Source organism: Sapajus apella, unplaced genomic scaffold (genome assembly GCF_009761245.1).
Source record: "Sapajus apella isolate SASKATOON/1434 unplaced genomic scaffold, GSC_monkey_1.0 scaffold224, whole genome shotgun sequence".
Taxonomy (NCBI): domain Eukaryota; kingdom Metazoa; phylum Chordata; class Mammalia; order Primates; family Cebidae; genus Sapajus; species Sapajus apella.
In genome coordinates, this window is record NW_022437164.1 from 371,122 (window position 1) to 398,178 (window position 27,057).

Here is a 27,057-nt window from a genome sequence, read left to right on the forward strand (position 1 = left end):
GATCTTGATAATGTGCTTTTTAATTGTACTCTCCAAAAAAGTATCTCCTTTCTCAGTTAAAATAACAAAGACAAGGCATGATGAAGACCTGCTCTAACCCATCCAGGGCGGTGAGCTCGGTCCTGGAGGAGGCCGGGCCGGGCTTCTTCCAAGGCCCCTCCCTGGGCAGTCCAGCACTGGGGTGGGCAGCGGGGAAGGCTCTCCCTGCCACAACCCCTAACCCCCATCCCAGCCCTTCAGAAGGCCTGGACTTCTACGTCCCTTCAGTGGGAAGCCACCTTGGGCACACGCCATCGTTCAGGTGGACATCAGGCCACTCTTCTCGCCCTTGACCTTGAGGAACTCGGCCATGCTGGAGAAATACTTCTGATTGGCCTCAGCCACCTTCTTCTCTGCGGCCTGTGGGTTCACGATCTCCAGGCCCTGGGCAGGTGAGGGAGAGAGGATGATGGGTTGGGTGAGGAGAAGGCCCCAAATGACATGTCAGAGCCCCCCAGGCCCTTCCCCATGGTACTCAGGCCTTAGGTGGGCATGAGACAGTTTGCCAGTCCCTGGAGTCACCCTGCCTTGGAAGATTCTGCCTCAGTGGGTCTGGGGGGAGAGGGTGGGGAGGAACCAGGGCACCTAGGTTTTTAACAAGTTCCCCAGTGGGTGCTAAAAACACCAATGCCTGAGGACAGCCAATCCTGCTATTTCTGGATGAGGAAACTGAGCCTCTGGGGGATGTGGCTGGCCCGAGGTCCCAGCACAAATCACAACACCAGTGATGATCACAGTGTCCAGCGATGGGAGCCGGCACCTGGCTGGAACTTCCTAAATATTTTCAAGGCCTGGGCACCAGAGACCCTGTCTCTAAAGAAAATAATAACAGGCTGGGCGTAGTGGCTGAAGCCTGTAATCCCAGCACTTTGGGAGGCCAAGGTGGGTGGATCACAAGGTCAAGAGATCAAGATCATCCTGGCCAACATGGTGAGACCCTGTCTCTAATAAAAATACAAAAATTCGCTGGGTGTGGTGGCAGGCACCTGTAATGCCAGCTACTTAGGAGGCTGAGGCGGGAGAATCGCTTGAACCCGGGAGGTGGAGGTTGCAGTGAGCCAAGATTGCACTACTGCACTCCAGGCTGGAAACAGAGTCCGACTCTGTCTCAAAAAAAAAAAAGAAAGAAAATAAGCACAGGACCCGTCATCAGGCTCCAACAGCAAGTGCGGTGCCAAGTGCTTTCTGTGCAGTCCTTTTTCAGCCCTGGGCACCTCACAACGTGGGAGTGGAGGCTGGGAAAGGTGAGGCCCTCCCTGGCTGCTCTAGGACGAAAGCCTCCCCGTCCCACCTCCCACCTCTCATGTCCTTCCCCCTCTGGCATTTCTGCCTTCTACTGCACTGGACATCTTACTGATCTGTCTGTGCCCGGCCACCCACAGGCTCCATGAAGGCAAGACTTCTCTCTCATTCACCGCTTCACCCCCAGAGCTGACAGCACTGACAGAACTCAGCACAGACACCCGCTGACTGAGCAGATGAGCTCACTGCTGTCCCACACCCATGGTGCAGGCTCGCCCTGTTCTGTGGATGGTAAACCGAGGTGCCGATGATGTGGTGACTGCCGTGCTCCATGCCACTCACTGCTGACTGGGCTGGGGGCCAGACCCACACATGACACCCAAGCCCAGCTAGCTGGGAACTGTTTTGGGTGGGGTCCTGAGGTTACCTTAAACACTCTGGCCATTTCAAACAGGTCCTAGAGGCTGAGCAATGTAATCCGCTCACGGCCCCATAGAGAAAAACAGGGTCCCCTGGACACAGCCCCTGGTCACTGCTCATGAGGACTGTTCTGTGCCTTTCGTCTCTGCTAACCTCAAGCACTTGCTATGTGCCAGGTGCTGCCGATGCCTTTGGCATGTCTCGTCACCACATGCCCCATGACAGCGCTGTAAGGGGACTCATTGTGGCCTGCTTCACAGTGGCAGAGGGCAAGGGGCCTTGCCAGCGTCTCAGGGCTGGGGACAGAGCTGGCCCAGGGCAAGTACCTGGAGTGGGGTGAAGGCCACGCTGGAGGCCGTGCCCGAGGAGCGGTCGCGGATGGTGGACTTCCCGCCATACACCACGCTCTGCTTCTGCAGGGTTCGCTGTGGGAAGGACAGGGAGGCTGTTATTTGGGCTCACCCTACCCTGCGTCCCTCGGTCCCTGGCCCCACCCAGGTCTGGCACATACCTGCAGCGTCTTGGAGATCCTGGCCTTGGTGGCCTCATTGACCTGTGTCTGCCGCACTCGCCCACTGCCCGACTTGCCCAGGTGGCCCAGGCTGAATCCCAGGTCCTCCTGGTAGGCGTCCTCCTCGATCTAGGGGGAAAGGGAGGCCCCTGCAGTCAGCGACGAGGCCCCGCCCTCCAGCCACTCAGGCACCCCCTCCACCAGCTAGAAGCCCCGCGGTCAGCAGCTGGCTGGCCCCACGGGCAGCTGCTCGGGTACCCACTCGGCCTGGCTGAGGCCTGGGGGCCCCTACAAGCCGGGGATGCTGGGGAGCCTGAAAGGGGCTGGGTCCTGGCGCTGCTCTGTAAGCTCAGAGTTGAGAGGCCTTCCTTATGCATGTGGGTTGGGGGTGTCAGGAACCAGAACAGGTTCCACAGGATGAGGTGGCCCCTGAGCTGGGTCTTCCAGGACCAAGGGGATGACACTGGGATAACGGAGGAGACGGGGCTCACAGAGGGAGGGGCCGTGCAGAGGGCAGGAGGAACCGGCCGAGGAGCCTGGGGTGATGGGAAGCAGCAGAGGCCCTAAGCTCGGGAGATGCAGGCTCTGGGGGTGACAAGGATCACTCTGGGGCTGAAAGGATAGAAACCAGAGTAGAGGCCGGGGACGAGCGAGGAGGCTGGGATCGTGCCCTAGACATGAGCCAGGGCCACAGGACAGAGAGGAGGGAAGGCGGCAGGAGGCAGAGGGCGGTGGCGGCTGGCTGCCTGTGGCCATGAGTTCTCCTCATGGCTTCAGCGCTAGGGGCGTCTGACCTCTCCGAAGCTCATGCGGTTAGCCTGTTTCCGGATCTCCGTCAGCCCCAGCCGCTCCTTCATCTTGCGGTACCTGGGGACAGGTGAGCAGGCGGTGCCAGGAAGTCAGCTGGGAGGACGCCGGCCCCTCCCCTCCACGACCCCCATGCCTACCGGACCCCCAGGGGCCCTCACCTGCGGCCGCCTCGCTTCTTCCGCTGCCCATCCAGGGGCGCGGGCAGCGGTTTCACCTGCTTCACAGGCGGCGGCTCCTGCCACTTGTCGAATTTGCGCTCGATCTCGTCCTTGAGTTCGTAGCCCACCTAGGGAGGGTGAGAGCAAGGGGCGGGTCCTGCTGCTGCTCACGTGGGCTGCCCACTCAGGCCTCGTGTCCGCTGTCCGCCTGTCCACCCAAGCGGACTGCCCACCCTAGCCCTCCATCCTTGCTCCGGGGCCCTGGAGGATCTCATCTGCTCTCTGGGTTTTCAGGTCCGTCCACAACCTGATGCCCTCATCTCGGCTCAGACCCCTCCTCTGGATTCTGTACCCTGTAGACAACTGTCTCCTTGACACTGGGATCGTTAACAGCCCTTCACATGTACCAGGGCCAAGCAGAATTCCTGCTCCTCCTCCCCAGCCTTCCACCCTCCACCTTCCTACTCCTCGTGTAAGCAAACGGCAACTCCGAGAGCCGGGCAGCCGACTCCACTGTTCCTCTGCACACCGCAGATAGCAGGAGTTCTTTCAGAACGATCCCAAACTGGCCCCCCAGACCCTCCACTGCAGCCAGAGTTCTCCTCGGGGCGCACGAGGCTCCACCAGGGCCCCCCTCTCTCCTCCGGGGCTCCTGGCACTCCAGCCTCAGGGCCTCTGCACCGACCACTCCCTGTACTGGGAAGACTCTCCCCAGAGAACGCACGTGCCTTGCTCCCTGACTTCATTCAGGTCCATGTTAAACCCTCACCTCCTCAGAGCTCTAGGGTCCTCCCTGACATTCCAGTTAAACCAGCACCTAATGTCTCCCCACCCCAATCACCTGCCTTTTTCTTCTTGATGTGTACGTAGCCCTGCCAGGTGCAGGGCAGATGCCCCTGTGGACTGTCTCCCAACCCGGCCCCAATGTCCCATGTCCACACCATGGGACAGGGCTCTGTCTGCGTTACTCACAGCTGCATTCCCCACACCCAGACCAGGGTGAGACGGGGAGAGGGAAAGGAGGAGGGGAGATGGAACACCTGATTGCCGAGCCAGGCGGGGTGCTTGGCAAGCGACAGTTCACAAGACAGAAAACATGTCTCCTCTCCCGAGTACATCTACCAACGAAGGCAGAAGGGAACTGAGTAATTACTTGAATAGTATCCCCTGTTGGAGGGTGGACAGATCCTGGTGCGGAAGGCAAACTATGCCCCCACCAACACACACATGCCCCAGGAGGTCCGTGTTCTAACTCCCAGAACCGTGAATGTCACCTCAGGGTAAAAGGGACGTGCAGACGTTAAGGAGTTTAAGGAGTGTGAGCTGGGAAGACTATCCCGGACCATGTGAGCAGGCTCAATACAGCCACAAGGGCCCTTAAAATAGATGGGGGAAAGACAGAGGCAGAGACCTGAAGACAGAAGCAGGGTAAGAGAGGTCTGAGGATGCCGTGCAGCTGGCTCGCAGACAAAGGAGGGGCCACAAGCTAAGGAATGCTGGCGACCCCTAGCAGCTGGAAAAGGCAAGGAAATGATTCTCCCTTGAATCCCCCAGAAGGAACCCTCTGGGCTGATACCCTGACTTCAGCCCAATGAAACCCATTTTGGACTTCTGACCTACAGATGGTAAACCTGTGCTGGTTTTTTCAGAGGGAGTCACGCTCTGTCACCTAGGCTGGAGTGCAATAGTGCAATCTCAGCTCACTGCAACCTCTGCCTCCTGGGTTCAAGTGATTCTCCTGCCTCAGCTTCCCGAGCAACTGGGATTACAGGTGTGCACCCCATGCCCGACTAATTTTTGTATCTATAATAGAGACACAGTTTCACCATGTTGGCCAGGCTGGTCTCGAGCTCCTGACCTGTGATCTGCCTGCCTTGGCCTCCCAAAGTGCTGGGATTACAGGCATGAGCCAACTTGCCCAGCCAAACCTGTGCTGTTTTAAGCCAGTAGGTTTGTGCTACCTTCCTCTAGAAGCCCTAGGGAATGAACGCACTGGGGAAGGGGGCGCCTGACCCCGGGGAGAGTCAGCAGAAGCACCGCCTCTGCCCTGGTAGGACAGTGCTTGCTGGGGTGGGCTCTCTGCTGAGGGCTCTCCCTGCAGAGACACCCCAGGCCCAGAGGAAAGGCTGCCCGGCCGCCCCCACATTCCCCTCCTCACCTTCCCCTCCGTGCTCTCATGGAAACTGTCTACACGGGCTGCCAGCGTGCACTTGGCGGCCACCAGCCGGGCTGCTTTCCGCCGGAGATCCTGGAGCAATGGAAAACGGGGATGGAATCTGTGTGAGAGACAGACAGACAGACATAACTGCACAGCAACCGCGGGTGCTTCTCATCTGGCTCCACTGCGGGCTCTAGAGGTGTATGTTCTTAGCTCCCTCTTCACAGGAAGAGGGGATGAGGGCAGGGTGCAGAGCCATGTCTGGGCTGGTAAGTGGCAGAGCCAGGTAAGGACACTAGCTGGGAGCGCGCTCAGCCTGGATACCAGCTCCGTGCTAAGTGTGCCCCTTGGGCCATCTCATCAAATATTCAAACATTGGGCTGCTGTGATCATCGCACCCCCTTTTCAGATGTGGACACCAAGGCTCAAAGTCACATGGCTAGGGACACAGCCAGGAGGTGATGGAGCCAGGGTTCCAATCCAGACTGCAAACAGAGCCCCAGCTCTCAGCCACAGTGACGCAATGGCCGGCCCTGGCCTCCCTCACAGGCCTGTGATGTCTACGGCCTGTGCTTGGACTGATCTGGGATGGGCAGATGAGGCGGCAGAGGCCCTGCGCCAGGCTCCCTGGGGCAGGTTTAATCCATAGCCTAGGGCTGTGAGGCAGTGGTGATGGCCTTGTGAGGCGGCTGGAGCCCCGAGCCTCAGGCCCACCAGTTCTGGGTTCTAAAGCCCACTCTCCCTCCTCCCAGGATGGGGTGACCCACCAGCACCCCTGGGTGTGTTCCAGTAGCAGTGCCTGATCTAAAGGGTCACAGAAAAGACCAAAAAAACCACCCCACACAGAGCAGGAGGGGAGCCTTGGCCATCGGTGCTGTTGTTCTCTGTGTCCCCGAGGGAGGCCAGGCAGGGCACAGGGCCACTCGCCTGAGGCCACTTGCTACAGCTGGACAGAGCAGGATCTGGACCCAGGCCTGTCTGTCCCAGAGCCTGTCTTGCCTGTTTTTTTTTTTTTTTTTTTTTTTTGAGATGGAGTCTTACTCTATCGCTCAGGATGGAATGCAGTGTGTGATCCTGGCTCACTGCAACCTCCACCTCCTGGGTTCAAGCCATTCTCCTGCCTCAGCATCCCAAGCAGCTGGGATTACAAGTATGTGCCACCACACCTGACTAATTTTGTAATATTTTTAGTAGAGACGACGAGGTTTCACCATGTTGGTTAGGCTGGTCTCAAACTCCTGATCTTCAGTAATCCATCCGCCTCTGCCTCCCAAAGTGCTGGGATTACAGGTGTGGGCCACAGTGCCAACATAATTTTTTTTTTTTTTTTTTTGAGACAGAGACTCACTCTGTCACCTAGACTGGAGTCCAGTGGTGCGATCTCAGCTCACTGCAAACTCTGCCTCTCAGGTTCAAGCAATTCTCTTGCCTCCCAAGTAGCTGGGATTACAGGCACCCCACCACCAGGACTGGCTATTTTTTTTTTTATTTTTAGGAGAGACGGGGTTTCACCATGTTGGCCAGGCTGGTCTTGAACTGCTGACCTCAGGTGATCCACCAGCCTCGGCCTCCCAAAGTGCTGGAATGACAGGAATGAGCCTCCGCGCCTGGCCTCCTGCTTGTGTTCTAGGTCTGTGTATGTGCTGCTAGGCATCAAAACCGGGAGGCTGATGTGTCCTGATGGCAGAGAGGACCTGGGAAGCTCCAGGGGCGCTGACCTCTCCTGCCCCTCCCGTGTGTCTCCCCGTGGCTGATGTTAACTGTTATAAACTAAGTCCCCAGCACAGCAGCCCTCAGTGGGTTGTCTTTCTAGTGAACGGTTAAACCTGAGGGTGGTCATTGGAGCAGTTGCACGCTAACCTGACGCTGCTTGTCTGAGCTAGGCCTGACTTGTAAGGGCTTCATCTGCATTGAGCCCTCATCCTAACTCATGAAGCAGGTGCTGTGCTCCCGTCTGATGGGGGGAGACTGAGGCACAGGGCGCTCATGCCTCTTGCCCACGGTCACTGATGGGTGGGTGGCGCTGCCAGAGCCTGGGCACCGGAGCTGGTGGACTGCACAGCCCTGGCTCTCACGCCCCGTGCCACCCTGTTCCCGGCCCCTGAGTGCTACTGTCAGATGGTGGGGGTGGCTGCTAGGCTGTCTGGGCACAGGGGAAAGTTCCAGGGGAGCCGGTGGCAGGCAATGACACTGTGGGCTCACCGGGGGCAGGGACTGCACGATGTCGCTGTGGTAGATGTAGCCGGTGTGGGGCAGCACCGAGGTGGACGAGAAGCCCGACAGCGTCTTGCGCTGAGCCCCGAGCAGCATGATGTTGCAGGCGGGCATCTTGGAGAGGTTGGTCAGGCCGCCGGCCACGCCTGCGGAGGAGGGAGGAGGGGGCAGTTAGAAGAAAGCGGAGAGGTGGGGGTGCATGAATTTGCCAGAAGCTCGCCGTGTGCTGGGCGCCTTTACATGAGGCTCTGGTTGGACCCCTTGGTGGCCCTGTTAGGAGGGCAACCTGGCTCATTCCACGAGGGGCAGATGCAAAGGAGGCTGGGAGAGGGAGGGCAGCTGGTTTGGGGGTGCAGGGAGGAGGCACCAGACAGGAAGCCGACCACCTCGTTTGTGCTGCACCACACCGCCCGGTTCCAGGGATGTCTGCGAACCATTTTCACCAAACCAGAAGCTCCGTAACAACAGGGCTTGGGTGTGGTCAGCTCTGGGTTTCCGGCAGAGGGGCAGGAGGAGGAGCTGTAGGTGAGTGTTTTTCCCACGGACAGGGCCTTGCTAGGGGCCAGGCTGGCTGACCTCTGTGATGTCCAGGGAGACCAGGTGCTGAGGCCCAGGTGCCAAAGCCCCACTCTGCAGAAAAGGGATGCAGCTTCCCAAGGCCACGGTGTCAGCAGACGCCTCCCCATCCCCGCCATGGGACCCAGCCCCGGGGCCTCACCCATGATCTTGGCAGCCGTGGACGCCCCGATGATGATGGACAGGTTGGGCGCTATGAAGGACATTCGGGACTCCACGTACTCGTAGATGCGGTGCTTGGAGGCATTCAGCTCCAGCGCCATGTCGCAGGCCTCCTCTAGCCGCTCCAGCTCCTCCTCCGACAGCTGCTGCCTGCAGGGGCAGGTGGGCCCAGCCTCCTGGGTCTCCTGCCTGCCTGGTGCCCAGCCCCCACCCTCTCAGTTTGTGTGTGTGTGTGTGTGTGTGTGTGTGCATGTGTGTGCACATCTGTGTGTGTTGCTTCGGCCTAATCCCCAGTCCCACCCTCCCTCTCAGTTCTCTGTGTGTGTGTGTGTGTGTGTGTGTGTGTGTGTGCATGTGTGTGCACATCTGTGTGTGTATCTTCGGCCTAATCCCCAGTCCCACCCTCCCTCTCAGTTCTGTGTGTGTGTGTGTGTGTGTGTGTGTGTGTGTGTGCGTGTGCATGTGTGTGCACATCTGCGTGTGCAGCTTCGGCCTAATCCCCAGTCCCCTTAGCCCAGGCCCAGCGCCTCCCTCGCAGTGGACATACCCCTGGGTGGTGGAGGCAGTGACACTGACGACCATGATGGTGGCATTGGTGAGGATCTGCTGCAGGTTCTCATTGTTCTTGCACTTGTCCAGGCTGTTGCCCAGCTCCTGGGGGCGAGCAGAGAGACAGGGAGGCTTGGGCTCAGGAGGGCTGGAGAACCTCTTGCTCAGCACCTATTCAGGTCTTGTCTTGGGGACACCGGGAAAGTCAGGGTCTCTACACTGAGGGTCTCTACACCAGGGGCCTCTCCTGCTTCTGCCACCTGAAGCATCCACACTGTCTGTCCTGCTTTGGCTGACCTGGAAACGGAGCCTGGGCAGAGTGGCGTCTGGGAGACCGAGGCCTCATAAGCCTCTGGCCCGTGACAAGTGGGAGCACTGATCCGGTGGCCTCACTTCCCTGCAGGGGCTTCCCCCACTACCGTCTGGTGGGTAACCCCCAACATGGGCACCAAGGAAGGAGAGCTGTGCAAACCCCAGGCACAATTAGTTAGTGCCTGAAGAATATCTTAGTTTATAGTGTTATTATTCAGCTATTTCTTTTATATAATCCTGTGTATGTAATCATGTATTAGTTTATAGTCAGAACAATTAGTGCCTGAAGTATAACTTACTGCTTACATATATCTAGCTTATATAATCATACTTAGTACTTATATCTAGCATACTTAGTTCCATATAATCTCTCTATGTAGTCATATAAATACTGCAGTCTATATAACCATATATATATATTCTAAATAATCTTATAGGTATTGCAGTCGGAGCTGTGCCGATACATTTAGTGCTGATTTATAGAATCCTTCTATATAACCATATAGTAGTTTGTAGTAGGAGGACTGCCTAAAGCAGTCACAGAACAGAAGCAGTACATGGGAAAAACAGCCAGGCCAGGACAAGAACCAAAGACCCAGCAGTGGCGTCCCTGCCTGAAAGGGCATATGATGTATGGCAGGCTTTGAGCAAGAGTCTCCTCCTGATAAAGGAGTTGTAGTACCTTGCATCCAGCTCCTGTGGAAAGCAGGCCTCAGGCCTGAGATCCCACAAATAACCGAGGGAGAAGAACCCCTCCGGTGTGACCGGGTCACAGCAGCTGTACACGCTGTCAGCCTTTTCTGGCTTCTGTGCTAGTGCAAATCATCCTCCCATAAAATATCTTAGAGAAGAGCACAAGTCTGTCAGCTCCCACTGCATGGGTTTATAGTACCTTTCTATAAGAATCCTTTGAAGTCTGCAGCCCCCAGATAAAGAAGCGTTGCACCTAGGGGCCAGGCGCGGTGGCTCAAGCCTGTAATCCCAGCACTTTGGGAGGCCAAGGCGGGTGGATCACGAGGTCAAGAGATCAAGACCATCCTGGTCAACACGGTGAAACCCCATCTCTACTAAAAACACAAAAAATTAGCTGGGCATGGTGGCGCGTGCCTGTAATCCCAGCTACTAAGGAGGCTGAGGCAGGATCGCGCCATTGCACTCCAGCCTGGGTAACAAGAGTGAAACTCCGTCCCCCCCCCAAAAAAAAAAAAAAAAAAAAAAAAAAAAAAAAGAAGCGTTGCACCTAAAACCTGCTGCACACAGCTCATCTCCTTGCCTCGGTGACCTAATGGGGATGGACCCCTTCTCTGTACATGACCCACTACTACTGCGCACGGCTCACCTCTCTGACTAGGTGACCTTATGGGGTGGCCCCCTCGCTTGCTCCTCATGTGATTATGTATGCCTTATCATTAAGCCCGTAGTGACCTCACTCACGACCCTTCCCCCTGCCTTGTACATAATACAGATGCTTCTGGACGTTCAGGCCCTCGCCTGTCCCCGCTCATAAGTGGTGTGGCCCCCTGAGCCCAGCTGTCTTTTCCAGTCTTTCTGTGTCCTGTCTTTTTTTTTTTTTTTTTTTTTTTGTTTGTTTGTTTGTTTTTGAGACGGAGTTTCGCTCTTGTTACCCAGGCTGGAGTGCAATGGCGCGATCTCGGCTCACCGCAACCTCCGCCTCCTGGGTTCAGGCAATTCTCCTGCCCCAGCCTCCTGAGTCGCTGGGATTACAGGCACACGCCACCATGCCCAGCTAATTTTTTTTTTGTATTTTTAGTAGAGACGGGGTTTCACCATGTTGACCAGGATGGTCTCGATCTCCTGACCTCGTGATCCACCCGCCTCGGCCTCCCACAGTGCTGGGATTACAGGCGTGAGCCACCGCGCCCGGCTGTCCTGTCTCTTTACTTCTCGGATCCTCTGCATAGCTATAGGGGACACCCCACAACTCCTTAGGGCTGTGGCTTTACACCATCCTAATCTTTCCCTGGACACGCGTGGGGACCTCCTCCTCTCCCTGCCTCACGTGCACCTGCCCCTCTTTCCCTGAACCCTTCCTTGGCTCTCTCATAAGACCCAGAGGCCCAACGCTATCCCACCTCTTCCACTTCCCTCCTTCCCCGCGTCACTCCCCCCTGGCTTATTCCCTCTCAGGCTCTTTGCACTTAAACATCTCTCTCGCCCAAATCTCCGCATGCCTGTCCCGTGCCAACCTTCGGATCTCAACTTCAATGCCGCCGGCTCTGACCACAGTGGGAGCAGCACAGGTCAGGCCAGCGGGAAGCCCTCTTGGGAGACTGGGGCAGGAGGGGAGCCCTGAGGAAGTCCCGTCCAGCTTCTGTCACTCCCACGTTGGGCAGAGCAGGCCACTGAGCCACCATCCACTCCTTCCATCATCTCCGGACCCCAAGGCCTCTGGGAGCGGGTCCAAGAGTGAGCCCCACCAGCCCCTTCACACCGGCAGAAGTCGGGCAAGAAGCCACAGTTCTTCCCAAGCACCCCGCCTTCTCGGCGCTCACCTTGACTGTGCGGATGTAATCCAGTGCATTGGGGACCAAGGACTCCAGTTCCGGGAATCTCTTCGAGTACTTATCCCGGATGAACTTATGGATGATGTCTAGGGTGGACAGGACAGGCGGTCTCGGGTAAGACAGGAGGTAGACTCTGCTGGTTGCCCTAACACCCATTTCCCCCTCTTCCTTTAGGTATGACCACGGGAATTTGTTCTGCTCTGTAAGATGTGAGCTGTGGTGACATGTTCTTAAGAAGAAGAAGTCCCTTGCTCGTGGGAATTCGGAGGTGATGGCCGGAGGTGGGGCAGCCACCTTGCACCGTGAACAGGTGGACGAACAACAAGATGGAAAGAGCTGAGGCCACACCATCCCCAAGTGCTTGCTCAGACTCATACATAAGAGAAGAACAAATTTCCTTCTTTAAACCACTGTTACAGCAGGTGAACCTGGATTTGAGCATGGGCTCAGGGGCAGGACCCTGGGAAAGGCCAGTGGGGAAGGGAGAGGGGGCATGAGGGGCGTTACACGGGGCTGCGTCTGCCTCCCCTCCGGCACTCACTTAGCTCGTTTTCAATCTCCACGGTCAGGTTGTTGGCATCCACAATGACGCGGTATTCTGGGGCTGCCTCCACTGGTCCCATCACTGTGAGGACACAGAACGGAGTGTGAGTATCTAAATCCCTATGCCCTCCTGGGTCCCGAAGCTGCGGGAGATGGAGGATGAGGCTGCGAGGGGGTCAGGAAAGAGGGGCTGAAGAGTAAACCGGGGACAGGCTGATGTCTGCAGAGTCCCTGATCTTGTGTTCCTGTCTCCAATCTCTCTCCCTCCAGACCACTCTAGACTTGACCCCCTCTACCCCGGAACTGAACCTCCTCTGGCTTCCCACAGCCCTAAGGCTCATGACCAAGCTCCCCAGACTGATAGTCATGGTGTCCCCAACACCGGAAGTTCTGCAGGGACCAGTGCTGTGCCTGCATTGTCTACACCTGCACCCCGAGTACCCAGAACAGCACCTGGCATACAGGGAGCTGTCCAGTCCGATCTGCTGGCTCAGCAACTCTGCGGCCTGGCTTCTGCCCTTCCCACCCCTCCCTCTCATCATACCCCATTGTATTCCACTCCAGCCATAAAGGACTGATCGCAGTGCCCTGGACACCCACTCCGCCTGGCCTTTTTTTTTTTTCTCGGAGTTTCGCTCTTGTTGCCCAGGCTACAGAGCACCATCTCGGCTCACTGCAACTTCCGCCTCCCAGGTTCAAGCAATTCTCCTGCCTCGGCCTCCTGAGTAGGTGGGATTACAGGCATGTGCCACCATGCCCAGCTAAATTTTTTTTGGTATTTTTAGTAGAGATGGGGTTTCACCACATTGGCCAGGTTGGTCTCGAACTTCCAACCTCAGGTGATCCGTCCGCCTTGGCCCCCTGCAGTGGTGGGGTTACAGGGGTGAGCCACTGCATCTGGCCCCTCCTGGCCTCTGCATATGCTGTTCCCTCTCCCCATGTCTGTTTCCAGAAAACCCTTCTTTGTGCTTTAGTAATAGGGGGCCAGGCACAGTGGCTCACACCTGTAATCCCAGCACTTTGGGAGGCGCAGGCAGGAGAACTGCTTGAGCCCAGGTGTTTGAGAGCAATCTGGGCGACACAGGGGGATCCCATCTCTACAGATAATTAAAGAAAAAAAATTAGCCAGGCATGGTGGTGTATGCCTGTGGTCCTAGCTACCTGGGAGGCTGAGGCAGGAACGCCGGAACCCAGAAGGTCAAGGCTGCAGTGAGCTGTGTTTGTGCCACTGCATTCTTGCCTAGTGACAGAGTGAGACCCTGTCTCAAAAAACAAACAAAAAGTGATGCTCTGTATAAATGTCATACAAATACTAACTGCCTGATGTCACAGAGCCAGTAGACAGCAGAGCTTAAATCTGACCCCAGGCAGGGTGGCTTCAGAATCTGTGCTCCTAACCCTGATGCCCAAATGGCTCTTGAAGTCCTTAAGACTCAGGCAGTGACTCAGAATTGTTCCCTCCCTTTCCGGAAGGATCAGATGCCTCCTCTGTGTACCTGCAGCACTTGTGCACTCCAATAAATAGGACCTGCCACCTGTGCTTGTGAAATGTTTCATGTCTACCCCTCCAACCAGACACAGGGTATGGCGGGATCTGACTCGTCCCTGATCCTGGCCTGACGTCAGGAAATGTCACTTTCTGGGTCCCGTAACTCTCTGGATGGAGAAGTTCCCCGGCCTGGCATCTGGAACTCTGTGGGATCTGGCATGTTCCTGAGCCTGCCCTCTCACTCCTAGTGTCTGAGGCCCTGGGCATGCTGCTTTCTTTCCTGGCCCCCTTCCTCCCTTTCTTTGCTTGGCATATGCATTCATGCTCTAGAGTCCAGTTCAGCCATCAATTCTTCCCTGACCCCTGGGGCAGGGTCAGCTAGTCCCTCCTGTGGCTCCAGTGGCCCCAGCTTGGTATCACCCACTGACGGCTGTCTGGAACTTGGCCTGCCTCTTCCACCAGACCTTAAGCACATTAGAGCACAGACCTGGGGGGTTCAACTGGGTGCCCAGGTAAACGTTAAAGATAGTAGGCAGTGGGTCTCCTGAACCTCTGCTCTCTCACACACTTCTTTGCCCAGCAACCTCCCATGGCTTCCTGTTGTCAAGAAATTCCATTCAAGAAAATGGGAAGGCCGGGAGCAGTGGCTCATGCCTGTAATCCTGGCACTTTGGGAGGCCGAGGTGGGCTGATCACTTGAGGTCAGAGGTTCAAGACCAGCCTGACCAACATGGTGAAACCCCGTCTCTACTAAAAAAATACAAAATAGCCAGACATGGTGTTGCATGCCTGTAATCCCAGCTACTCGGGAGGCTGAGGCAGGAGAATCGCTTGAATCTGAGGCGGAGGTTGCAGGGAGCCAAGATCATACCACTGCACTCCAGTTTGGGCGACAGAGCGAGACTCTGTCTAAAGGAAAAAGTAAAAAAAAGAGAATGGGAGTGGTAACAGAACTGCCCTCTAAGACTTAGTCTGACTACTCAGGAGATAAGCCAGTGTTCCGGAAATTTGGAAGTGAGAAAAGGTTTTAGATGATACTTTAATAATAACACATTTATTTTTATATGGTGACTTTATCTTTACCGAGTGATACCAGTTTCCCACTCATGGTAGCAATTTGCTTTCTTCTTAGATAAAATTTAAGAAAAAAGTCCTAGACTCAAAGAATATGTTAAGCAATTAAAGGACAAGTGGCTTCTAGATGTGGCCAAAACCCTATAACTGGTCATGTGAATCAGGGAAGTCTGGGAAACCTCAAGCTAAGTCCTGTCATGATTAAGTAAACTCAGTACACAGTAAGGACTTAAGAAGCATGAGCTTTACGATGCAATATATGTTTAGTGGAAAAGGGAATGGGTTGGGGAGGAACAAAAAAAAAAAAAAAAGAGAAGGCTCTGGAAAAGGCTGAGAGGGAGATATACCCAGCCACAAGCAGCAAAGGAGCCAAGGGGCCTGGCAGAAGAGTCAGGAGATGGGGAGGGGCACGAAGGGGGAGGAAGTACCTTCTGAAGCTTTAGCTTGCTTGCTGATATACTCCTCAATCTTCATCATAATCTCAGCAAACTGCAGGAAAGGAGGAGAGTCAGAATCCAGGACTCTTCAAAAAGAAGCCTGTATCACCCCTTTCTGGGAGACCGTTTAGAGCCCCCTGCTATCCATGCCTCTTGTCCACTTACCATCTTACTGTCCCATAGCTTGGCGATGGTCTTGACCGAATCCCCGGAAAGATCCAGCTGTGTCTCCTCCTGCACATCTTCGATCGCTGGCTCCTCTTCCTCCTCCCCATAGCTTCCTCCTTCCTCCTCTTCTGCTGCCTCTTCGAGATCGGCTAAGAGCTCATCTGCCAGAGACATCCCGAGGCCTGTGGAGAGGGAGAGTAGGGTTCCCTAAACACTTGCCCTGACAAAGTCCCTCCTTATCACTGAGAAGATTCTCCCCCAGAAGGCCTTGGTCCTTCTTTACCAATCCCACCAGCATGCAGGCTCCACATCAACAGCTGCTTTAGTTTGTTTTGTTCACTGTCCAGTCTCCAGCTCCTGCGTGTGCAAGACACAGCATATCCCTGCGACCACCACCCTGCTAAGACTTCCTGTAATCAAGTGGCTTAGATTCCAAATGCATTTTGAAACTTTTTTTTTCCTTTCTTGCTTTTAGCCTTGAAAACATACTTTGAAATTGTTTCCCTCCTTTCCCTCTAGATACTCTCTTGCACCAGCTTATCTATGTGCTTACTTGCAAGTTCCAGGGGCTAATCTTCATTTATTTTTTAAAGATGGAGTCTTGCTGTGTCACCCAGGCTGGAGTGCAGGGGCACAATCTCGGCTCACTGCAGCCTCCACCTCTGGGTTCAAGAGATTCTTCTGCCTCAGCCTTCCAAGTAGCTGGGACTACAGGCACCTGCCACCATGCCTGGCTAATTTTTTGGTTTTTTCTTTGTTTGTTTTGTGACAGAGTTTCCCTCTTATTGCCCAGGCTGGAGTGCAGTGACATGATCTTGGCTCACCGCAACCTCCGCCTCCCAGGTTCAAGTGATTCTCCTTCCTCAGCCTCCTGAGTAGCTGGGATTACAGGCATGAGCCACCACTCCCGGCTAAGTTTTTGTATTTTTAGTAGAGACGGGGTTTCTCCATGTTGGTCAGGCTGGTCTTGAACCCCTGACCTCAAGTGATTCGCCAGCCTCGGCCCCCCGAAGTGCGGGGATTACAGGCGTGAGCCACCGTGCCCAGCCACGGTGGGGCTAATCTTGCAACAAACTAGGTATGGAAACCCAGCTGCAAAACTCCAGAGATTATCCCAGGGCAGTTAATCTACAACCTGGCCATTGTTGACATGACACCAGCCCATGCTTCAGGTGGCCCATGCCTCAAGACAGCCTTCAGAGCAAGACACACATACCTCATCCTAGCATCACTCCTGTATGCCTCCCTCTTTTAGCCCCTCTCCCCAGCCTAAAGTTTGAAATGGTCTTTCAAAGACCATTTGGCCATTTCCCATCTGCTAGCATTTGATCAATAAAGCTGCTTGACTTTCACTATCCCTCTCTTCTCCTAGTCTGGCCTGTGACTAGCAGAAACTTGAGTGGGTTACATCATCAATTTCTTCCCCCCTCCAGGTCTTTGTACAGAGAGTCCCCTGCAATCAAAGTGGCTTCCCTTCATTTTTTTTTTTTTTTTTTTTCTTTTTCTTTTTTTCTTCTGAGATGGAGTCTCGCTCTGTCGCCCAGGCTGGAGCACAGTGGCACGACCTCGGCTCAGTGCAACCTCTGCCTCCCCGGCTCAAGCAATTCTCCTGTCTCAGCCACCCAAGTAGCTGGGATTACAGGCACACGGTGCCATGTCCAACTAATTTTTTGCATTTTAGTAGAGACGGGGTTTCACCTTGTTGCCCAGCTGGTCTCAAACTCCTGAACTCAGGCAATCTACCCACCTCAGCCTCCCAAAGTGCTGTGATTACAGATGTGAGCCACCACACCCGGCCTTTCTTTTTTCTTTTTTTTTTTTTTTTTGAGACATTGTCTTGCTCTTCACCCAGGCTAATATGCAGTGGCACCATCATAGCCCACTGCAGCCACAACCTCCTGGGCCCAAGCGATTCTCCCCCATAGACTCCTGATAGCTGAGATGACAGGCACGCACCACCACGCCCAGCTAAGTTTTAAATTTTTCTGTAGAGATGGGGTCTCACTGTGTTGCCCAGGCTGGTCTCAAACTCCTGGGCTCAAATGATCCTTTCGCCTGGGCTCCTAAAGGGCTGAAATTACAGGAGTGAGCCACCGCACCCGGCTCTCCTCACTCCTTAGCAGCCCAGCATCTCCTCAGCCTTCAGCTCTCACATTTTACCTCCCTGGCCTAGGCGCCCCAGTCTAGACTAGAGGAGGTTGCTTTGTTATACGCGTCCCACACGCTCTGTGTGTCTACAGTAACGCACTTCACACGTGTGATTAATGAAATAATTACTTGATAAAGCCTGCCTGCCAGGCAGCAACCAAAGCTCTAACAGGGCAGGGAACAATGTTTGCTCCTGCCACAACCCCAGGGCCACACCATGGTAGGCGCATATTAAGACTTTTGGGTAAACTAGCTGTAAGAGGCCGGGCTCGGTAACTCATGCCTGTAATCCCAGCACTTTGAGAGGCCGAAGTGGGAAGATCACCTGGGTTCAGGAGTTCGACACCAGCCTGACCAACATGGGGAAACCTCGTCTCTACTAAAAATACAAAAATTAGCTGGGCGTGGTGCCGTGCGCCTGTAATCCCAGCTACTCGGGAGGCTGAGGCAGGGAAGTGCTTAAACCTGGGAGGCGGAGGTTGCAGTGAGTCGACATCGCGCCACTGCGCTCCAGCCCGGGCAACAGAGCGAGACTCTGTCTCAAGAAAAAAAAAAAAAAAAAAGCTGTAAAGGCCCGCCTTTCTCCTCACGTCTTCTCCCAGACCCAGGAGTCTGGCCTCCCGCCCTCCACTCGTCTCCATCACACTCACCTCTCCTCCCTGTGCACCACGGTTTCTAAGAAGTAAGCTTCCCCAGAGCGCTCGTCGCTCACCGATGACGTCTCATACTCGCGCCGTTATCGAGGGAAAGCTCATCTCTGATTGGTCCCCGTTCGCGACGTTCCTGGCAGCGTTTGGAACAACAACTTTATTAGCACCTGGCGCTAGGCGGAGAGAGGCGGTAAGCAGCAAGGAGAGGGGCTGATCAGACTCACGGCCCGCTGTGGACCGATCCTGCTAAGCGGTGAATCTCTGTGGCTGGACGACGGGGCATCAAGACAAGAAGAAAGACTGTGGCAACTCAGAGGACTGGTTGCGGCGTTAGACGAGAAAGCAAGGCCTTTAAGTAGGGATTCGGGGTGGACGTGGGGGTGGGCGGAAGCGAAGCCGGAAACAAGAAACTACAACTCCCACAAGGCCTAGAGCCACGTCCCGCCGTCCTCGGCCGCGGGGCCTGATGGGACAAGTAGTTTTGCAAACGGCTTAACCTTGAGATTTAAGAGGTTGGAAGTTGTGAGGCCAGGGGCTCCCGGAGCTCGCGGAGATGGAATTGGAGCAGAGAGAGGGGTAAGTGACTGAGCACTTGTGAAAAACTGCGAATCCCAGAAGACACCGCACCTGCATTTGCGTGCAACCATATGACCTTTTACCCTGAGGGCTGATGGGGGTTGTAGTTCTTGCAGCTGCTTTACCTTAGAACCCTTTTATGGACTGAGGTCTGCACTGGTGCATCCTGAGAGACGAGAAGGCTAGGGATTTGTACTGCTGGATCTGAGACGAGGAGGTTGGAAGCCTGGACTCCTGCGTCTGGGTGAGGGTTGGGACTTGGACTCCCTGGGTCCTTGGAGAGAAAAAGTCTGGAGGTCTGGACTCTTGGATCCTGGGAAGGAGGGGCTGGGGACCTGGACTCCTGGGTCTGTGGCAGGAGGGACTGAGTACCTGGACTCCTGGGTCTGATGGAGGAGGGGCTGGGGACCTGGACTCCTGGGTCTGAGGGAGGAGGCGCCGGGACCTGGACTTCTGGGTCTTGGGGCGGAGGGGCTGGGGAACTGGACTCCTGGGGCTGGGGGAGGAGGGGCTGGGTGCCTGGGCTCCTGGGTCTGAGGGAGGAGGGGCTGGGGGCCTGGATTCTGGGATCTAAGGAAGGAGGGTGTGGGGTTTGGGCTGCTGGTTCAATGGGAAGAGGGGCTGAGGGTCCAGGATCCAGGGCCCCTGAGCCTTTCCCTGCCCCTCAGGACCATGGCAGCCGTGGGCTTTGAGGAGTTCTCAGCGCCGCCAGGCTCAGAGTTGGCGCTGCCTCCCCTGTTTGGTGGCCACATCCTGGAGAGTGAGCTGGAGACGGAAGTGGAGTTTGTGTCAGGTGGTCTGGGTGGCTCAGGGCTCCGGGAGCGAGATGAAGAGGAAGAGGCAGCCCGGGGTCGCCGGCGGCGCCAGCGGGAATTAAATCGCAGAAAGTACCAGGCACTAGGTCGGCGCTGCCGGGAGATCGAGCAGGTAGGTGAGTGCGGATCCCCCGGTTTTGGGGTCCTCCGGCCTAAACTACTGCCCCTGCCATCTCTGCCTCTCCACATGCCTGGCCTTCCTTGGCTCGCTGAATGAATCTTTCGCTTATTTATTCACTCGTTTAGCATCCATATGTGTCTGGCCTTGTGCCAGGCCCCTCTGTCTCCTGTGGAGCTTCCCTGACAACCCAGATGGGTGTTGTGATGTCTCCCAGGGGTCTCTCAATAGGTAGTAGAGCCAGGTGAAAGTCCAGGCTCTTCACATCTCCCATGCCCCTGCCAGGATCACTCCTCTCGACCCATTCATTCTGACCCTCAATCCCCACGCTGCCACTGCAAACTCCAATTTGTCTAGGGTGAATGACTGCATCAGCCTCCCTGCTGAGAATGAGGGATGGCCCAGGCATTGTGGCTCATGCCTGTAATCCCAGCACTTTGGGAGGCCAAGGCGTGAGAATCACCTAAGGTCAGGAGTTTCAGACCAGCCTGGCCAACATGGTGAAACCCCATCATCTCTACTAAAAATGCAAAAAGTTAACCAGATGTGGTGGTGTGCACCTGTAGTCCCAGCTACTCGTGAGGCTGAGGCATAAGAATTGGTTGAATCCAGGAGGTGGAGGTTGCAGTGAGCCGAGATCATGCCACAGCACTCCAGCCTGGGTGACAGAGTAAGACTCTGTCTAAAAAAAAAAAAAAAAATCAATGAGGATGGAACAACATCAGGCAGGGCTCAGATCCTGGCAGGCCAGGAACAACAGGACACAAAGTTTGGAGATTTTTTTTTTCCCTCAAGTGAGGAGGAGCCATTGAAGGGTTTCAGACGGAGGAGGGACAGTATCAGGTCTGGATGCTTGAAACTCTCTGAAGACAGCTGTATTAGTTTGCTAGGACTCCCATAACGCCTCACAAACAGGGTCCCTCAAGAACAGAAATTCCTGACCAAGTGCGATGGCTCATGCCTGTAATCCCAGCACTTTGGAAGGCCGAGGTGGATGGATCATCTGAGGTCAGGAGTTTGAGACCAGCCTGACCAATGTGGTGAAACCCATCTCTACTAAAAACACAAAATAGGCCGGGCGCAGTGGCTCACGCCTATAATCCCAGCACTTTGGGAGGCCGAGACGGGTGGATCACGGGATCAAGAGATCAAGACCATCCTGGTCAACATGGTGAAACCCCTTCTCTACTAAAAATACAAAAATTAGGTGGGCATGGTGGCGCACGCCTGTAATCCCAGCTATTCGGGAGGCTGAGGCAGGAGAATCGCTGGAACCTGCTGGTGGAGGTTGCGGTAAGCCAAGATCAAGCTACTGCACTCCAGCCTGGGCGACAAGAGTGAAACTCCATCTCAAAAAAAGAAAAAGGGACAGAAATTCCTAACAGTTCTGGAGGCTGGAAGTCCAAGGCAAGGTGTCGGCGGGCTTGTGAGAATCTGTTCCAGGCCTCTCCCCTGGCTTCTGGAGGTTGCTGGCAGTCGTTGGCACATAGAAGCATCAGCCTGATCTCCATCCTCATCTTCATACTGCTGCTCCCTCTGCGTGTGTCTGCGTGTCCCAGTTTCCTGTTTATAAGGACTCCGGTCATACTGGATTAGGGCCCAGCCACTGGCTTCATTTTAACTTGATTACTTTTGTGACAACCCTGTCTCTAAATAAGGTCAGATTCTGAGGTACTGGGGGTTATGGCCTTAACACCCCTTTTAGGGGGACATAACTTTTTTTTTGAGATGGAGTCTCGTTTGGGGAGGCCCAGGCTGGAGTGCAGTGGTGCCATCTCAGCTCACTGTAACTTCGACCTCCTGGGTTCAGGTGATTCTCCTGCCTCAGCCTCCCGAGTAGCTGGGACTACAGGTGTGTGCCACCACACCCAGCTTATTTTTGTATTTTTAGTGGAGATGGGGTTTCACCATGTTGGCCAGGCTGGTCTCAAACTCCTGATCTCAGGTGGTCTACCCGCCTCAGCCTCCCAAGGTTCTGGGATTATAGGTGTGAGCCACTGCTCCTTGCCTTCAGCGTTTTTTTCTCCTCTTTGTTGAGGCAGGGTCTCATTTTGTCACCAAAGCTGGAGTGCAGTGGCACAATCTCAGCTCATTGCAGCCTCAACCTCCCAGGTTCAAGCAATCCTCCTGCCTCAGACCCCAAAATAGCTGGGACTACAGGCACACTGCACCCGGCTAACGTTTGTACTTTTTGTAGATGTGGGGTTTCGCCATGTTGCCCAGGCTGGTCTTGAATTCCTCACCTCAAGTGATCCCTTCGCCTTGGCCTCCCCAAATATTAGGATTACAGGCATGAGCCACTGCACGTGGCCTCAACTCTTAATGACGGCATTGGAGAGTTCTGTAAGGAGGGAGGCTGGGGCATATTCCAAACTCTGTTTAACAGATGGACACCTAGGCTCAAAGGGACTCAACTGGAGCCTCTGCTCATAATCCAGCCCCCACGAATAGATCCTGTTACTACTCCTATTTACAAGTATAGAAAATTAAGGCTTAGAGAGATTAAGTAACACACCCAAGCACAGAGCTCAAACTCCTGGCCTCAAGTGATCCTCCTACCTTGGCCTCTCAAAGTGCTAGGATTATAGGCATGAGCCACCATGCCAAGGCCAGAGCCAAGATTTGAACTCAGGTCTTTTTCTTTTTTTTTTTTTTTGAGATGGAGTTTCGTTCTTGTTGCCCAGTCTGGAGTGCAACGGTGCGATCTCAGCTCGCTGCAACCTCCACCTCCTGGGTTCAAGCGATTCTCTCCCCTCAGCATCCCGAGTAGCTGCGATTACAGGCATGCACCACCATGCCCAGCTAATTTTGTATTTTTGGTAGATACGAGGTTTCACCATGTTGGTCAGGCTGGTCTTGAACTCCTGACCTCAGGTGATCCACCTGCCTAGGGCTCCCAAAGTGCTGGGATTACAAGCGTGAGTCACTGTACCCAGCCTTTTTTTTTTTTAAACAGGGTGTCACTGTCCAGACTGGACTGCAGTGACATGATCTCAGTTCACTGCAGCCTCTAACTCCCATGTTCAACTGATTCTCCTGCAGGCACATGCCACCACGCCTGGCTAATTTTTTGTATTTTTAGTGGAGACAGGGTTTCACCATGTTGGCCAGGCTGCTTTCGAACTCCTGACCTCAGGTGATCTGCCTGCCTCGACCTCCCAAAGTGCTGGGATTACAGGTGTGAGCCACTGCGCCTGGCCTGGTATGTTTCGGCTTAATGGGAAGTTTGGGCTCCCTGAGCAGGTTAACAGTTGACCTAAGACTTGAGGGAGTGGGGAGTGAGCTGCGTGAATGGCTGAGTCGAGGGTCCATGTAGAGGAACAGCATGTGGAAGGCCCCACAGGAGGGCACTCAGGACCCAGCGTGGTGAGAGGGGAGTGGGAGGGATGGGAAGGTGGAGGTGCCTCAGGCCACTGGAGGGTCTTTGTCTAGTCTCCCCCAAGCTTAGCACATGCTCCGTTACACATCCATTGAACGAATGAATGGGAGGAGTGGGATCCAGCTCATATGGGTTTCCCGCCCCCCAGGTGAACGAGCGGGTCCTGAACAGGCTCCATCAAGTGCAGAGGATTACTCGGAGGCTGCAGCAGGAGCGGAGGTAACCCCTTCTGTGCCCCCCCCCACCCCGGGCCCGTGAGCTTCGGCTCCCAGACACTCCCACCCCCTCGTGTCTCCCCACTCCCATGACCTCCCAACCCTCACAAGCCACAAGGAAGAGAGCCTGGAGATGAGGGCCTGGGGCTGAGGCAGGCAGGGAGGAATGGTGGAGTTCGGTCTTGGCGGGAGGAGTGCTGAGCGCTGGGACTGAGGGAGGGCTGGGTAGAGTGGGCTGCTCCCTGTTACCTCTACGCCTAGAATATACCCACGTCTTCTCACTCCTCTGCTGCCACCGACCTGGGCCTGGGGACACAGCCTCTCGCTTAGATCACTGCTCTTTGCCTCCCTGCCTCTCCCTTAGCCCAAGTCTCCTCTCAAAACAGCCAGGGCAAGCCCCACCTTTTCCTCTTTGTACCTGTAGGCAAGATTTTTTTTTTTTGATAGCGTTTCACTCTGTGGCCAGGCTGGAGTGCTGTGGCGTGATCTCGGCTCACTGCAACCTTTGCACCTCCCGGGTTCAAGTGATTCTTCTGCCTCAGCCTCCCCAAATAGCTGGGACTACAGGTGTGCACCACCACGCCCGGCTAATTTTTGTATTTTTAATAGACAGGGTTTCATCATGTTGGCCAGGCTGGTCTCGAACTCCTGACCTAGGTGATCCACCCACCTGGTCCTACCAAAGCGCTGGGACTACAGGTGTGAGCCACCGTGCCCTGCCTTAGCCAAGGTTTTTCAGATCAGGAGTTTATGAAAGGGATCGGTGGCCTTTTGGGTACAGAATTAAGAAAGCCTGTGTGCATGCAAAACCTCCCTGAATAACTTTGCACAGCTAAGTGAGAATCAGGCTTTCCGCACCGCTGACCTGGAGCCCAGCCCCATGGTTCTGCAAGCGTGGCCCGTGGACTGGCAGCATCAGGGCCACCTGGGCACTTGGTGCAAATGCAAGTTCTCCAGCCCCGCCAGTCCTTCTGAAATGTCAGACAGACCGAGCCCCTCCTCCACCCGTTGGAGGTGGTTCTCAGCTGACTCAGAGTAAAGGTGAACGTCCTGCGGCAGCGGAGCAGGCCCTGGCTCAGAGCGCCCCACACACCTGCCTGCCTGCTGCGCTAGAAACTGGGCACTCACTCGGCCCTGCCACTCCTGCATCTGCTTGGTGAGGCCTCTGCCACCAGCTTTCGAAGTTCCAATCCCGGTATCATCCACCTCCTTCCCGCTTTCTGGTCCGTTGTGTTTTTGTTGGCTTGTTCACTGTCTGTCTATGCTGTGACTTGAGTTCCGTCAGCAACGGGGGCCTCTGTTTTGTCTTCTGATGTGCCCTCAGCACAGCCCCCAGAACAGCACCGACAGCAGAGCGGGCACTCAGGGCATGTGTAAAGAACAAGATCTGTCTGAAAAGCATCCTGGCCAGGCATGGTGGCTCACGCCTGTAATCTGAGCACTTTGGGAGGCTGAGGCAGGTGGATCACCTGAGGTCAGGAGTTCAAGAGCAGCCTGGCCAACATGGTGAAACCCCGTCTCTACTAAAAACACAAACATTAGCTTGGCAGACACCTGTTATCCCAGCTACTTGGGAGGCTGGGGCAGGAGAATCGCTTCAACCCGAGAGGCAGAGGTTGTGGTGTGCCAAGATCACACCACTACACTACAGCCTGGGAGACAGAGCGAGACTTCGTCTCAAAAACAACAAAAAACTTTCTGTCCAGGCGCTGGTGCAGAGGAAGCATTCCATCAATTAGAACTTTAAAAGTAAGGAACTCTGGAGGCAGGGACTGGGGAAACGAGAGAAGCCAGTGTTGATAAAAGGCAAGGTTATCAGTAGAAGTGGTCTGCACTCCCCTCTCTCTTTTTAGTTATCAACAAAAATTCTTAACTCACAGCCGGGCGTGGTGGCTCATGCCTATAATCCCAGCACTTTAGGAGGCTGAGGCGGGTGGATCACAAGGTCAGGAGATTGAGACCAGCTTGATCAACATGGTGAAACCCCATCTCTACTGAAAACACAAAAATTAGCTGGGCATGGTGGCACGTGCCTGTAATCCCAGCTACTCAGGAGGCTGAGGCGGGAGAATTGCTTGATCCTAGGAGGCAGAGGTTGCAGTGAGCTGAGATCGTGCCACTGCACTCCAGCCTGGGCAACAGAGCAAGGCTCCATCTCAAAAAAAAAAAAAAACCAAAAAAACTCTAACTCACATATGAACGTTTCCTAAGTGCCGATATCACATTAAGTACTTTACAGAAATCCTCTGGTATCACTGCGTCATCACCACCGCGGCACCCAGCCAGTCGAGGCTGTCATCCCGTTTGCAGAGCAGGAAACTCAGCCTCAGAATGGCTGCCTTGTCTTGCTCCAGTCCAGGCCTCCAGCGCCAGAGCTCAGGACCTCCTGGGTCCAGGACAGCTTTGGCTTCGAGTGGAGCGGGAGCTGAGCTCTATCCTGTGGCCCTTCTTCCCCAACTGCCAGGAGATTAACTCATTCCATCGGTGGCTTCTCCCTGAGCAGGTTCCTCATGAGAGTGCTGGACTCCTACGGGGATGACTACCGGGCCAGCCAGTTCACCATTGTGCTGGAGGTGAGTGCCGGGCCTCCAGGAGGGGCAGGAACTGGGAGCCCAGGACACACCATCACCTACCTCCCACTCCTCCCTGCCAGGATGAGGGCAGCCAGGGCACAGATGCCCCCACCCCAGGCAATGCTGAGAATGAGCCTCCAGAGAAAGATGCACTGTCCCCACCGAGAAGGACTCCTGCACCCCCAGAACCTGGCAGCCCAGTCCCCATCGAGGGGCCCAGTGGGCGGAAGAGGAGGCGAGTGCCACGGGATGGACGTCGAGCAGGAACTGCGCTGACTCCAGAGCTGGCACCGGTGCAGGTGAGGAAGGGGGACACTCAAGGGGAAGGCCTGGGGCTGGGTGGAGTCAAGTTCAGGGCTCCCGGGGCCTGGAGAAGTTGGAGAGAGGAGGTGAAACAGGAAGTGTTGGAAGCCTAGGATCAGGCAGGGAGGTGGCTGGAAAATGGGGCAAAGGCTTGGGTAGAAAAGGAGGCAAAGTTGGAAAGGAAAGGAGAAAACCTGGAGAAGGAAAATAACTGGAGAAGGCTGGGAGGAGAGGAGAGGGAAGGATCAAAGAGAGGGCGGAAGAGAAGGCCCAGTGAGGGGAGGAAAGTCGGAAGAGCATCTGGACCCAGGAACACTGGAATTGCCTCTGAGGTATAAGGAGGAAGCTGACTGGCCTGGCAAGACTAGAACAGTGAGGATGGCCAGGTGCAGTGGCTCAGGCCTGTAATCCCAGCACTGTGGGAGGCCCAGGTGGGAGGTTCACTTGAGACCTCCCTGAGCAACATACTGAGACCTCATCTCTACCCCCAAAAAAAAAAAGGTAGGATTGGTTGGCCTGTGCCTCTAGTCCCAGCTACTTGGGAGGCTGAGGTGGGAGGATCGCTTGATCCTCAGGTGGGAGGCAGAGCCTGCAGTAAACTATGTTGGCACCACTGTACTCCAGCCTGGACAACAGAGTGAGGGCCTGTCTCTTTAAAAATCAAAACAAAATGAAAACAAAAACAGTGAAGCTAATTGGATTTTCTAGATTCCCAGCCCTAACACTTCGTTATCTCCTGCAGATTAAGGTCGAGGAAGACTTTGGCTTTGAAGCAGACGAGGCCCTGGATTCCAGTTGGGTTTCCCGGGGTCCAGACAAACTGCTGCCCTACCCGACCCTAGCCAGCCCACCCTCTGACTGACCCATGCCCAGTAAACTGACCCCGCACTCAC

At 55.1% G+C, this 27,057-nt stretch overlaps 2 protein-coding genes across 3 annotated transcripts; one reads left to right on the forward strand and one right to left on the reverse strand.

Annotated features, from left to right (window-relative positions):
• On the reverse strand, positions 1–18,551 carry PRPF31 (pre-mRNA processing factor 31). The gene is made up of 14 exons (XM_032271099.1): positions 18,186–18,551; positions 15,385–15,569; positions 15,211–15,271; positions 12,218–12,301; positions 11,665–11,762; positions 8,838–8,944; positions 8,271–8,440; positions 7,541–7,698; positions 5,339–5,428; positions 3,181–3,308; positions 3,007–3,079; positions 2,213–2,341; positions 2,028–2,126; positions 1–423 (listed from the first exon to the last, which is right to left on the reverse strand). The coding sequence occupies exons 2-14, from the start codon at positions 15,559–15,561 to the stop codon at positions 298–300; spliced, it is 1,500 nt and encodes a 499-aa protein (XP_032126990.1). The 5' UTR covers positions 15,562–15,569; positions 18,186–18,551; the 3' UTR covers positions 1–297.
• Positions 18,328–27,056, forward strand: TFPT (TCF3 fusion partner). Of its 2 annotated transcripts, none has more exons than XM_032271108.1 (6): positions 18,328–18,761; positions 19,430–19,688; positions 23,222–23,292; positions 25,792–25,861; positions 25,942–26,160; positions 26,907–27,056. In XM_032271108.1, exons 1-6 carry the CDS (start codon positions 18,739–18,741, stop codon positions 27,024–27,026), a joined length of 762 nt encoding a protein of 253 aa, XP_032126999.1. In that variant the 5' UTR covers positions 18,328–18,738; the 3' UTR covers positions 27,027–27,056. The 2 variants fall into 2 exon arrangements, with proteins under 2 accessions (XP_032126999.1, XP_032127000.1); XM_032271109.1 differs by lacking the exon at positions 18,328–18,761 and adding an exon at positions 18,769–19,005.
• The last annotated feature ends 1 nt before the right edge of the window (position 27,057 follows it).